This window comes from Ochotona princeps, chromosome 8, assembly GCF_030435755.1.
Source record: "Ochotona princeps isolate mOchPri1 chromosome 8, mOchPri1.hap1, whole genome shotgun sequence".
In the NCBI taxonomy this organism is placed as follows: Eukaryota; Metazoa; Chordata; class Mammalia; order Lagomorpha; family Ochotonidae; genus Ochotona; species Ochotona princeps.
In genome coordinates, this window is record NC_080839.1 from 77,140,227 (window position 1) to 77,152,282 (window position 12,056).

Sequence of the window (12,056 nt, forward strand, 5' to 3'; positions counted from 1 at the left end):
GCTGGAACATCCAAGATGCTGTCCACCAGCACAGCTCCCGCACCCTTGGGGGTTCATCCTGAGACTCCCAAGGCTGACAGGTGCTTGTTCCTACATGCACCCCCACACACCCAGGACAGGGCTCACGTATGAGGCACAGCAAGAGATTACCAACTAATAAGGAAATGGAACACCGCCACCATGCTGTTTCCAAACTCATGGGAAGATGCTGGCGTTCAGCAAGACAAGCTGGAGCTGACTGAGGGCAATGCAGGCTGTGGACCAGGTGGGGGCGCTGCACATGCTGCCTTTCAAAGAGGCCAGAAGCTGAGCCCTTAAAATGCTACCAGAGGGCTCGGCAGCGTGGCCTAGTGGCTAAGGTCCTCGCCTTGATCCCATATGGCCGCTGGTTCTAATCCCGGCAGCTCCACTTCCTCTCTACCTCTCCTCCTCTCAGCATATCTGACTTTGTAATGAAAATAAAATAAATCTTAGAAAAAAAAAAATGCTACCAGATCCCAGGCTGAGGAATACCACTGCCATTTGCAGCCTACTTCCCCAACACTCAGTCCAACCCAGCACTTCCCGAGGGCCCCATCTGCAAGCCTGTATCCCTAGCCCATAGGCCATCAACACGCTGGCTGCTAAAACCTTGGGGAGCAGAAGCCTGCTCTAATTCCAGCACAGTGCTTGCCTGGGGACTGAGTGGCTGGACTGTTAGGGAACCTGACGCTGCACAGCAAGAACTCTAAAGCCAGTTTTTCCACATGGTAGCAACAGACCAACTGCCCTGCCCAGAATTTCCTAGAAGGATGTCAGAAATGAGTCGAACGGGTCCACAGAGGAAGCTGAGTTTAAAGAAGAGCGGAGTCTGGCGCCTGTGAGCTGGATCACACACAGCCTTTCGGGAAAGTATCTGCAGAGCCCGCGGCACCTCTGCTCTCCCGGGCAGAAGGACACACTGTCGCTCTGCATTACGTCCCACAGCTAGGAAGCTCATGTGAGTGCTAACTGCCGGCTGAAACAGACAGGTGAAAACCTATCACAGGCAGGAGAGAAAGAAGAGAAGCAGGGCTGACGGAACTACAGAGAGGGTTAAGGGAGTCCCAAGAATGTGCTCGTCCTGAAGCCTTGAAACCTTCACCTTCCGTGGGACTCGCACACAGTCCACAGCCGCTGGTTTTCTGTGTCTTGCCATCAAGACAGGCAGCTCCAGGCTGTGGCTGTGGCTGAGGCTCCAGCTGAAAGACACCCAGAGTCCGGGAGACAGGGCCCAGCCTGGCCCACACCCCCTGCACCAATCTCGATGCTCCTTTGTAGAAACCACACCAACCACAGGGAAAACCTGCTGGGTCACTTCTGGGCAAGGCGACCCCCATGTGGACTGAGCAGGCTCGATCTGACTGCCAGGTACACCAGGAAGGTTCCCCACTTCAAACCAAACAGCAAGAGCTTGCCAAACTTCCTACTGGCTTCGCAGAAGTCACGGGGCAGTGCAAGAGGGTGCCGACACGTAACCCCTTCTTGTGCTCAAATCCAGCCAAGCCAGATACAGAAACAAGCCCTGTGACGACACCCGGGGTGCCACTGGTCTACTAGGCTGCAAGCTGGAACCAAGAGCAAACTGTCATTCAAGTCCCTTCCAGGTCTGGCAAAAATAAGGCACAACACTGCACACGGCCCACAGGGAGAGGCCCTGGAACCAGCAGGAAGATGTGAGGTCAACAGTGTAGCCTGTTCCCACCTCAAGTCCCACTGTGCTCATTAAAGACGAGATCAGGGCCACAGCAGGGTAAACTGCCACTCTCAGAGTCCCATGTGGGTGTCAGCTGGAGTCCCAGGTGCACTGCTTTCAGATCCCTGCTAAAGTACCTGGGAAAGCAGCGGAAGATGGCCCATGTCTGGGCCCTGCACCTTTACGGATCCCGATGAAGCTCCTGGCTCCTGGCGTGGGCTGCCTATGCTGTGGCAGCCATTTGGGGGAGTGAAACAGTAGACAGAAGAGCTCTCTATCTCCCGCCCTCACTCTTTTTTTTTTTTTTAAGATTTCTTTTTTATTGCAAAGTCAGATATACAGAGAGGAGGAGAGACAGAAAGATCTTCCATCCGATGATTCGCTTCCTAAGTGACCCCAACAGCTCCAGGTGCTGCGCCAATCCGAAGCCAGGAGCCAGGAACTTCCTCCAGGTCTCCCACCCGGGTGCAGGGCTCCAAGGCTTTGGGCCGTCCTCGACTGCTTTCCCAGTCCAGAAGTAGGGAGCTGGATGGGAAGTGCCAGGACTAGAACTGGTGCCCATATGGGATGCCGACACGTTCAAGGCGAGGACTTTAGCTGCCAGGCTACCACGCAGGGCCCCTGCACTCACTCTTAACTCTGCCTTTTAAATAAATGAATAAATAAAAAAATATTCAAAAATTTTTAAAAATCACCAGAAACTAAAAAATCAAGCTTCAGTTCCCAGCTGAAATGTAACTGGCTAGGAACACTAAGTGGATGTCCCCCGGAAGATGTGTCATCAAACCCAGGCTCCCTGCTCTCAACACAAACCACTAACCACGACCCAGCTCTCCGAGTCCTCACCACCACCCTGCCTCACTTCACAGGTGCAGGCCAAATTACCCATGACACCGAGGTGGCCCAGGATGGGTCACAGATTCAGTGGCAGGATCCAATTCTAGCACGGATTGAGGGGTAACCCTGGGAGACGGGAGGTAGGCCTATACTGGGAGCTAATGGACTTCCATACATAGCCAGCATGTGACTGCTCGACCACTTAGCCATCAGGCGAGAGGAAGAGGCGGGGTGTGGGCGAAGGGCCGTGGGAAGAGTGAGGCGTCAGCCTGCAATCTTCCCATGTCTCACTGGGGCGTTTCCTCGGAGAGAAAACAAGGCCTGGTCAGCAGCCCGGCTGTTGCCACACGCCACCTGCCCACGCCGCCCACACCACCACGCAGTATCTGCAGGGTGCGGGGAAGGCAGCAGGATGAAAGGAGAGGCAGGGACACAAACACCATGGAGGCACCAGTGGACCTGCCTTCCTTAACATCGACAGCCAGCACCTGCTGAACTCTGGGCCACTTAGATGGGGCACTGTGACACCTGCCAGCCCAAGCAAGTAGCAAGTTTACTCTGAAGTCAGTGGGACTGATGCAACCATGAGAAGTGCACACCCAGAGCACAGTCCACCTCCATGGGATGGCGTTGGGCAGGGAGCACAGGGGTGCCCAGGGGCCGCCCCAGGGTGAACACAAATACTTTGCAGTGCATGCCAAAGGCCCGGGGTCCTGCCTGTAGAAGGGCTGCTATGTGAGATGAACCTGAACTGCAGGGCCCGAAGCTGCTTTGGCCATCTCCGCTTTGGCTCAACATCAGCCAGGTCTGAACTTTTAGGTGTAAGTCACAAAAGTGGCTGAGAAGACATACTGAAAAAGCCATCACAGATGGAATTTCCTGGAAGCACCTAGGAGAAGGCGGGTTAACATTACAAGCTGTCAGAAAAAAGTCCTACAGAGAAGCTTATTGTGCCCTGACAGCGGCAGGGTGGTGGCGGGGAGATTTGACCAAGAAAGCAAAACAGAACAGAGAGCAAGTGAACGAGTGAAAAACGGACTCGAGTGACAGTATATGGCAGCCACACAGACAGGCTGGAAGCCGCTTCACAAGGTGCAGGTTTCGCCAGCCAGCTTGGGCTCTCACCCGGGCACCACCTGCATCAATGTGAGCCATTGTTGCTGGGTCCCTGGTGGTGGAGCCTGGGGCTTATACAGCACAGAACACCTCCGAGGCCTCTGAGAGGGTCCAACAGGCTCCGCTCAAACAAAAAGAACCCTCCCACAGTCCCTGTCACCCCAGCACTGGAGTGGCACCCCAGAGCAGAGGCTCCAGCTGCCAAGTAACCATGTTTTTCTGTCTGCTGACTGATGCCTTCTTCACACATTTCCAACCAAAACAATTTTATTTTCAATGCTGATCCAATTATAACTTGCCCCTGTAAGAAAACAGGACTTGCTCTGGCACTCACAGATGTATTGTTTTCACAGCTATGCATTGTTAAATGCATGCAAAAATAAAAGTTCCTGGGCCTGAATGAATCTTGTTTCAGAAACCTGCTTGTCCCTCTTGAGTTTTCCTGGATCTGTGAGGGAAACCTGTGGACAACCCAGTCCAACAGAGTCAGCCCAGGGCCTGCCTGGACGCTGGGGTCACTGGACCTTTGCTTAACAAGTGACTGTACCTGCTGGTTTTTCTCTACGTAGGCCAGGGAACGCGCACTCCATTTTTAAATCTCCTGTCTCATTCAAGTGCAACTGCAAGTCAGGCCCCTGATTCATCACTCCCATTCACTCTGGAAACTGAAGTTGTGAAACCAACCAAACCTGTCCTTGCTCTCTGCAACCAAACCCGGCCACACCTTGCCTCACTGTGCCCAGAGATGCCTCACCGGACTGGAATCCTGCAAACGCAGGCGCTATGTGCAGGCCAACAAATGAAAAATGACTCGCACAATGAGGCCTAAATATTATGCTGAGCCAAAACAACAACTGGGATTAAACTCATAAACCTGCATCCCACAAGCGCACACCGAGTCTGAAGTTCAAGTTGCCAAGTAGCTACACCCCTTTCTGACAGCCCGTCCTCCCCAGCAGGAACCCTGTGGCCTCTGCTGGGACGGGGAATCCAGCAGGGCACACACGCCTGTGTGAAGCGTCTGGCATCCAGGTTCCTGAGTCTATTTGACAGGAGCCTTCCCATGGCACAGTCACAAAGCTGGCCAACCAGACGGGAAGAGCTGCAAGAACGGAAGACCAGGATCCGGTCGGATCCCTGACGGCCAGTTCCCCTGGCCCAGATGGGGCAGGACTGAGCTGGCAGGAGAGGGTCACATGTCACATCAGGGATGGGACCAGGCCACGTCCTTGTCCTCACAGCCATGGGACACGCCGATGGGTTGGGCTCTTTGTCTGCCCACGGCTTGGGCAGCAGCCTGACACACAGCCAACAGTGAGTTTTTCACTGCCTAGTATCTTTCAAATGAAGTGACCAAACACTATCCTTCCAGTGTAAGGCCCTACATGTCACCACATGCTACTTTACCCATCTGTAAGAGCTCTGCTTCCCAGTCACGGAGACCCTGTCAGCACACAGATGGCCTGCAAAGCTCTGGGCCCGGCTTTGCTCACAGCCACCAGCCAGGCCCGATGGTGCCCGTGGCCACACTTGTGCAGGCCCTTTCTTCAGGGTTCCCTGGGTGTCAGCTGTTGGCCCCGCTTTCCCTGGGTCCCTGTACGGCTGGATTTATGACATCCACTCAGTACTGACCCAACAGCACTGAGACTAACCCAGCAGTAGAGTGCCCTGCTCCGCAGGGTTTGTCAGAGCATCCACATGCAGCTCTCTTTCTGTGTGGACCAGGCTCTGCGGCATGGGCCTTGAAGGTCACCTCCCGAGGACCACAGCGAGGGCCCAGGGGTCTGGAGTAAGAGGGACTTCTCCCTGGATGGCCACACAGTGCCTGGCGCACAGTGAGCACTTGCAGCGGCTCCTCTTCCCCAACCCCTTCCTGTCTTCTTGTTATGACCCGTCTCAATGTTGCCGTCAGCTCAGAGGGCCTGCAGCCTAGCATGAGGCTCCAGGCCAAGCAGGGAGTGACTCTGGCTGCAGCAGACAAGGGGGATGGACAGCCCCAGCCTCCAAGTCACCTGTGTGTCCCTAGAGCTTGTCGCACAGCTGCATGGATGCCAAAAGGCCATGGTTAGGACCCCGGGCTGCCCCATAGCCCACCTTGGGCTACAGCACTGGTGTCAGGGATCAGGAGCCAGTAAGACACCTTGGACACAGCAGGTAGGCAGTTTCCATGGGAGAGGCTGGGGAGCACCAAGTGCGCTGCACTGTGTCTCTGCTGCTCCCATGAGCCCCCTTCTCATGCCTCTCTGCTTTCCTCCTGGTGACGGTGCCCCATGACTGCCCTTCACCCCTGAGGGAACCATAGCCCTCCCTGGGCTCTGCCTGCTGCAGGGGCCTGCACTGTCCACATGGAGGGAAGCCACCTTGCTCAGTCACCTCCCGAGGGACCCCGGTTCTGTGACTGTAAAAGCAGAGCCACCTGATGCTGTGGGCGAAGTGGAGTCGGGGGCACAATAGAATGGATGGTCAGGACAGCTCAGCGCCAGATGTGCTGCCCCAGGGACTGACTGGGACACTTCCTTCTTGCCCATCACCATGAAAACTGGTGCTGCCTACGAGTATCACACTAGCTAAACCTCTCCCTTAAGGAACTTGGTTGGCGCTTCGCTGCTGGACCCAGCATGCATGACAGCAGAGGGTGAGACCTGGTGTGGGCACTGATTTGCCCCATGTGGAACATGAGCTGAAACACCCATGGTTCCACCAGCCACACCCTCATAAAAACCACCTCCAAAGCGAGGGCAGGATGGGCAGCTCAGAGCTGCTGCTGACACCGGGACAAAACCCTGGCTAAGGGGGCACTGGGGAATGTCACGGCCTGGGGGACAAGGAGGGACACGTGTCCAGTGCACAATCGGTGGAGTAGAGGGAAGGAACTGTAAGGCTCGGCAAAGGTCTCCGAAATGAGAACAAGTCAGGCGGCAAGAGAAAACGCTGCAAGAACAAAACACGCACATGCGAGGTTCTGTCAGTCCTTCAGCCCACCCAGCTGCCTGGAGGCGCTCCGTTGCTGGAGGTTTAAAACCAGAGAGCACCGCCTGGCCAGAGATGCAGGACCCCACACCCACAGGAGGCTGATGTCCACTGCCTGTGCCGGGAGTCGGCGGCCTGAGCCACAGCACTGCAGTGTCCTGTCCCTGGCCAAAAGGTTCTGGAACCCACACTGGGGCAGGGGCTGGGAGGGAAGTGAAACTGACCATCCCTACATCAATTAGCTGCGATTAACCGTACTTAGAACACTCCTCCAGCCTTCCCTCCCTCGCACGTAAACACGCTGAAGGCTCAGAATGACACCAGCCATTATCTTCCCTCCCACCCCATGGTGACACATCCCATCAGCCAGGTGCCCCGTCCGGCGCAGGGCCTCACGGCCTGTGACAGGCGCTTATTAGTGCTGACAACACCCCAAGAAAGGAGAGAGCTGTCACTGTAAACTCTTCATGGTTCCGGGCGGGGGACAAAAACGAAGTAAGCCCGCAAGGACTCAGAGCAGGAAGTCAGGACAAGCTCGCCCCTCCCTGCCTTTGCCACACTCCCTGCTTTGTCTCTGGCAGCCAAAAGGAAGCATTCTCAGGAGCAGAGATCCACGGGCACAGGCGAATCCTCCTTCAGGTGGCCACTGGGCACTGGGCGCTGAGTCCTTGCTGTGATGTCCCCTGGGACCCTGCATCTGCTCAGGACAGCCACTGCCACTCAGATACAAGCAAGGGGTGCCCCACTGACTGGCTGCCCTGACCCTAAGGACACCATCTTCCACCAGAGCATGATAAGTGCAGTAGATGAAAATGGCAAGTACACAGCCCCCTTCTAGAACCTTCCTCAGCTCAACCCACCCTGATTTCACCATGGAGAGGGAGGACAGGCAGTCACTGGCTTTGCAAACCAGGACAGGCAGCACAGGGCACCAGGCGCCAGCCTGAGTCAACCAGAATGCTTCCTCTCGCAGGAGGAAGAGGGGACAGAAGGGAAAGGAAGACAGGCCTGGGACCCCTGGCAACAAACACTGCAAACTGCAAACACCAACCTGCTGTCCCAGCAGCAAAGCCCTCCTGCTCCTCACACAGGAGGGGCCCGGTGTGACCCACCTTGGCCTCATCATTGATGTCCCACGTGAAGGAGATGGCGTTGTAGGCGATCTCCTCAATGTTACTGATGGTGTTGAAGCTTTCTTTGTAGTCAGCTGCACAGAGACAAAAGAGAGGAACCTGTGGCTCCAGCTTCAGCTGGGATCGTATGCAAAGTGAGATTCAGCTATTCATGTCCTCACTCCTGGATAACTGAGTAATGTGCTTGGATGCAAGTTCAAGAAATGAAATGGGGGCCCAGCGGCGTGGCCTAGTGGCTAAAGTCCTCGCCTTGAACGCCCCGGGATCCCATATGGGCGCCGGTTCTAACCCCGGCAGTTCCACTTCCCCTCCAGCTCCCTGCTTGTGGCCTGGGAAAGCAGTGGAGGACGGCCCAAGGCCTTGGGACCCTGCATCCACATGGGAGACCTGGAAGAGCTCCGGGCTCCTGGCTTTGGATCAGTTCAGCTTCAGCTGTTGCAGTCACTTGGGAAGTGAACCACTAGATGGAAGGTCTTCCTCTCTGTCTCTCTTCCTCTCAGTATATCTCACTTTCCAATAAAATAAATGGCAGGCTAAGCCACATTTAATTCAAACCTCAGTGTATCAAAATTGGGAAAGTGTAGGTCTAAAAAATTTAAATAATGGGGCCCAGCAGCGTGGCCTAGTGGCTAAAGTCCTCGCCTTGAATGCCCTGGGATCCCATATGGGCGCCGGTTCTAATCCCGGCAGCTCCACTTCTCCTCCAGCTCCCTGTTTGTGGCCTGGGAAAGCAGTCGAGGACGGCCCAAAGCTTTGGGACCCTGCACCCGTGTGGGAGACCTGGAAGAAGTTCCTGGTTCCCAGCTTCAGATCGGCGCAGCACCGGCCATTGTGCTCACTTGGGGAGTGAATCATTGGACAGAAGATCTTCCTCTCTGTCTCTCCTCCTCTTTGTATATCTGACTTTGTAATAAAATAAATAAATCTTAAAAGAAAATTTAAATAGGGCCTGGCGGCATGGCCTAGCGGCTAAAGTCCTCGCCTTGAAAGCCCCGGGATCCCATATGGGCGCCGGTTCTAATCCCAGCAACTCCACTTCCCATCCAGCTCCCTGCTTGTGGCCTGGGAAAGCAGTCGAGGACGGCCCAAAGCTTTGGGACCCTGCACCCGTGTGGGAGACCTGGAAGAGGTTCCTGGTTCCCGGCTTTGGATCGGCGCGCACCGGCCGTTGCGGCTCACTTGGGGAGTGAGTCATCGGATAGAAGATCTTCCTCTCTGTCTCTCCTCCTCTCTGTATATCCGGCTTTCCAATAACAATAAAATCTTTAAAAAAAAAAAATTTTAAATAATGATCCCCAAGTCTCAAAACTAGTCCAATGAACCCAAACTAGAACTGTGTTCTCTTTGAATTCTGATTACAGAAGGCAAGCATTACAAACAGTAAAGGAGAAAGCCTGTGTGAGGATGACTAGCCGTGAGTAGTGTGCCGGGGTCCTGCCTAGTCACCCTGTCCCAGTGCACACACCCCTGTGCCGAGCTCCTTCAGGAAACAGGGCTGTGTGTGGCTGTCACAGCTGTGAGGTCCCAGGCCAGCGGCACCATCCCGGAGGCACTGGGGCAGCTGGCCAGTGGTGCACTTCTTAGATTCCCCCTCACCTCCACCCTGCACCTCCAAACACCAGCCAGAGCCTCTTAGAGAAGCCATCACCCTCACCCCTAAAAACACCTGTGGGCTGCCAGGTGGGACACTGTCTGCCAGCTGCTGAAGCTCCTGGTGGCAGGCACAGAGACAGCTGTCACCCAGGCCTGAGTCTTCTCGAAGGAAGCTGCACGCGGGCCCAGGTTCCAGGAGGCTCAGAACGGCATCAGGAAGACCTCAGCAGCTGGCAGAGAGACCCGAACGCTTTTGGGAGGAAGCTGAGCATGGCCAAACCCAACTGGCTCGGAATGCTGTCCGCAGCCGACGGAGCGGCAGCCAGAGGGGGCCCACGCACCGATGTCGATGCACCTCTGCTTGGCCGTGTGCTGCCGCGAGTGCCAGTACTTCCAGTGCCTCAGCTGCTCCTCTCTGCTCTTGTCTTCGGCAAACACAACCATGATCACGCTCTGTGGACGAGAGGGCATCAGCCACTGTCAGAACGGTGCCAGCACACCTGTAATCACCGCCCCGGCTGGATCTGAGAGCCCTCAAGGAGGTCTGCCTCAGGCCTCACGGTCAGAGAACAGGACCCAGCGCAGCACTTACCCGGACTTTGTTGATGGGGTGCTGGATGCCGTCGCTGCTGCTCACCTCCTTCAGGGTGATTGGGTAGAACTGGCCTTTGTTGAGGTATGTCATGGTGCTGTCCCCTGGCTTCTGCCTCAGGGACTTGGAGGCCTCCAGGGTATACTCAAAGTTGTTCCTGCAGGACAGACAGCCCGCTCTCTCACCCACTCCCTGGGGGCCATCACACCAGTGCCAGTCCAAACCCGAAGCGCTTCAGTGTGGATGTGCGGGCAGCTAACAGCCCACAGCGCTTGCTACCTTCCTCAGGAACCAGATCTGGAACTAGAAAATGCTCACTTAGGAATCCTACGCTGTGATGTTCACAATTAGACACTGGCGGCTGAGGATATGGATCCCACAAGTGAGGAGGCCTTTACAGGAGGAGCCACGGGAGCTCGCGCAGGCTGTGGGCAGGTGGCCGCAGCCCTCCAACCACAGGGTCCTGCGATCTGCTCATTATCATCATCTTCATGGGCCCTCACAATTCTCCACTTCCCTGCAACCTACACGGCCACTCACACTTGCCCAAGTGTCACCATAACCTGCCCGAGCCAGGGGGCAGCAAGCCACACCCCCCTTTGAGAGTGAAGCTGTTAGAAAAATGACCACACCACGTGTTCTGTCACTCATGACTGCATCTGCACCAGGGCTGCATACTGGCAAATACACACAGAGGCCACAGGGGCCGCAGAGCTGCATACGGCCACTCTCGGACCTTTACAGAGAGTGCCCACACCTCTCCCCACCCCGGTGTACAACCCCTGCGTCTTTAGGCAGCGCTGTCAGGGAAGTGCATTCAATTCCCAGCAAAGTCCTAGTCTTTCAGAACAAAAAATACAACGCATTCCTGCAGAGTTAACACATTAAAGGATACACAAAACAGTGATCAAATGAAACCCCACACTACCTTTTTTTTTTTAACAGATCTAATAGTGCTTCTAAGTTCCTCATTCACTTGGACACCATTCCTGTCCCCAGGTTTACAAATCCTACCATGAGGCAGAAAGAAGCTGTGGGGCCAGAAAAAGCCCGATTTCATATATTTTACTTTAATGTAATTAACAGTTTAGCATGAATAAAGTCCATCAAAAATAAATGCCTTGTGGGGGCAGAGGAGTCAGCTAACACCCACAGGCCACAGGAGCCCTGGTTCCACACTCAGGGGCTCCCCTTCCGGTCCAGTTCTCTTCCAATGTGCCTGGGAAAGCAGCAGGCCTTGGGTCCCTGCACCCACGTGAAGACTCGGATGGAGACCCTGAGTTACTGGCCTGGCCCGGTCACTGTGGCCGCTTGGGGAGCCGACCAGAAGCTGGAAGATCTACCACTCAGCCCATACGTAACTCTCACTTTCAAATACATCTTTTGAAACAAATAATTTGAAAAAATTAATAAAAGCCTTTATGTACCCAATGATGCTCCAGAATTCTGCCCGTGACACTTGCAGAAACAGAAGGGCGCTCTGGCTGTAACCCCCAGCTCTTCCCGACGGCTCCCGCCCCACTGTCACAGAAGCAACCAGACAGCAAGCACCAACACCAAGAACCAGGGCACGTGGCAGCGCTCCCCGACGCATTCAGGCTCAGCAGGCCGAAGCAAGGTTCCTCCACCGGCGGGACGCCCACAGGGGGGCAGCAAGGAGAAGTGGGGCCGCGAAGCCACCAGGGGAATCCACATCCAGGCACACAAAGGAAGGAGCCACGCAAGCTGGAAGTGCAGGATCAAACTGAGAGACAGCTATTACCCAGCCACACTGTCAAAAACATAGTCCTCTGAATTCACGCCGGGCATCCGCAGGCTGAGCTCCGAGGGGAAGAACACCTGAAACATCAAGGTCACAGCCACGCCATTTAGCCGGCTTCTCAGCACCCGGTCTCTGCCACCACAGCCTGCAACCTGCCTCTTCACACAACACTCCAAACAGTGACGGAAGAAAGCAAACACCTGTTTTCACATCACACGGAAACTGAACAAGACAGTGTGGGACGCACATGTCGTCTCCCACAAGGCACCTGGAACCCATGGCCCCCTGCCTGCCCTTCCCACAATTCCAATTCTGTTCCAACTCTGGAACCTTCCAGAA

The 12,056-nt window shown here is 55.2% G+C and overlaps 1 protein-coding gene across 2 annotated transcripts in view; it reads right to left on the minus strand.

The window, feature by feature from the left end:
- The window catches only part of GRHL1 (grainyhead like transcription factor 1), a 39,250-nt gene that overhangs the window by 15,953 nt on the left and 11,241 nt on the right, over nucleotides 1-12,056 (minus strand). The window contains exons 5-8 of one of the 2 annotated variants that reach the window (XM_058668286.1): nucleotides 11,718-11,794; nucleotides 9,956-10,112; nucleotides 9,705-9,816; nucleotides 7,750-7,844 (exon numbers count right to left, since the gene is read on the minus strand). In XM_058668286.1, the coding sequence (XP_058524269.1) occupies nucleotides 7,750-7,844; nucleotides 9,705-9,816; nucleotides 9,956-10,112; nucleotides 11,718-11,794 (441 nt within the window). The remainder of the gene's footprint in view (nucleotides 1-7,749; nucleotides 7,845-9,704; nucleotides 9,817-9,955; nucleotides 10,113-11,717; nucleotides 11,795-12,056) is intronic. The other variant, XM_058668287.1, reaches the window with a different exon arrangement.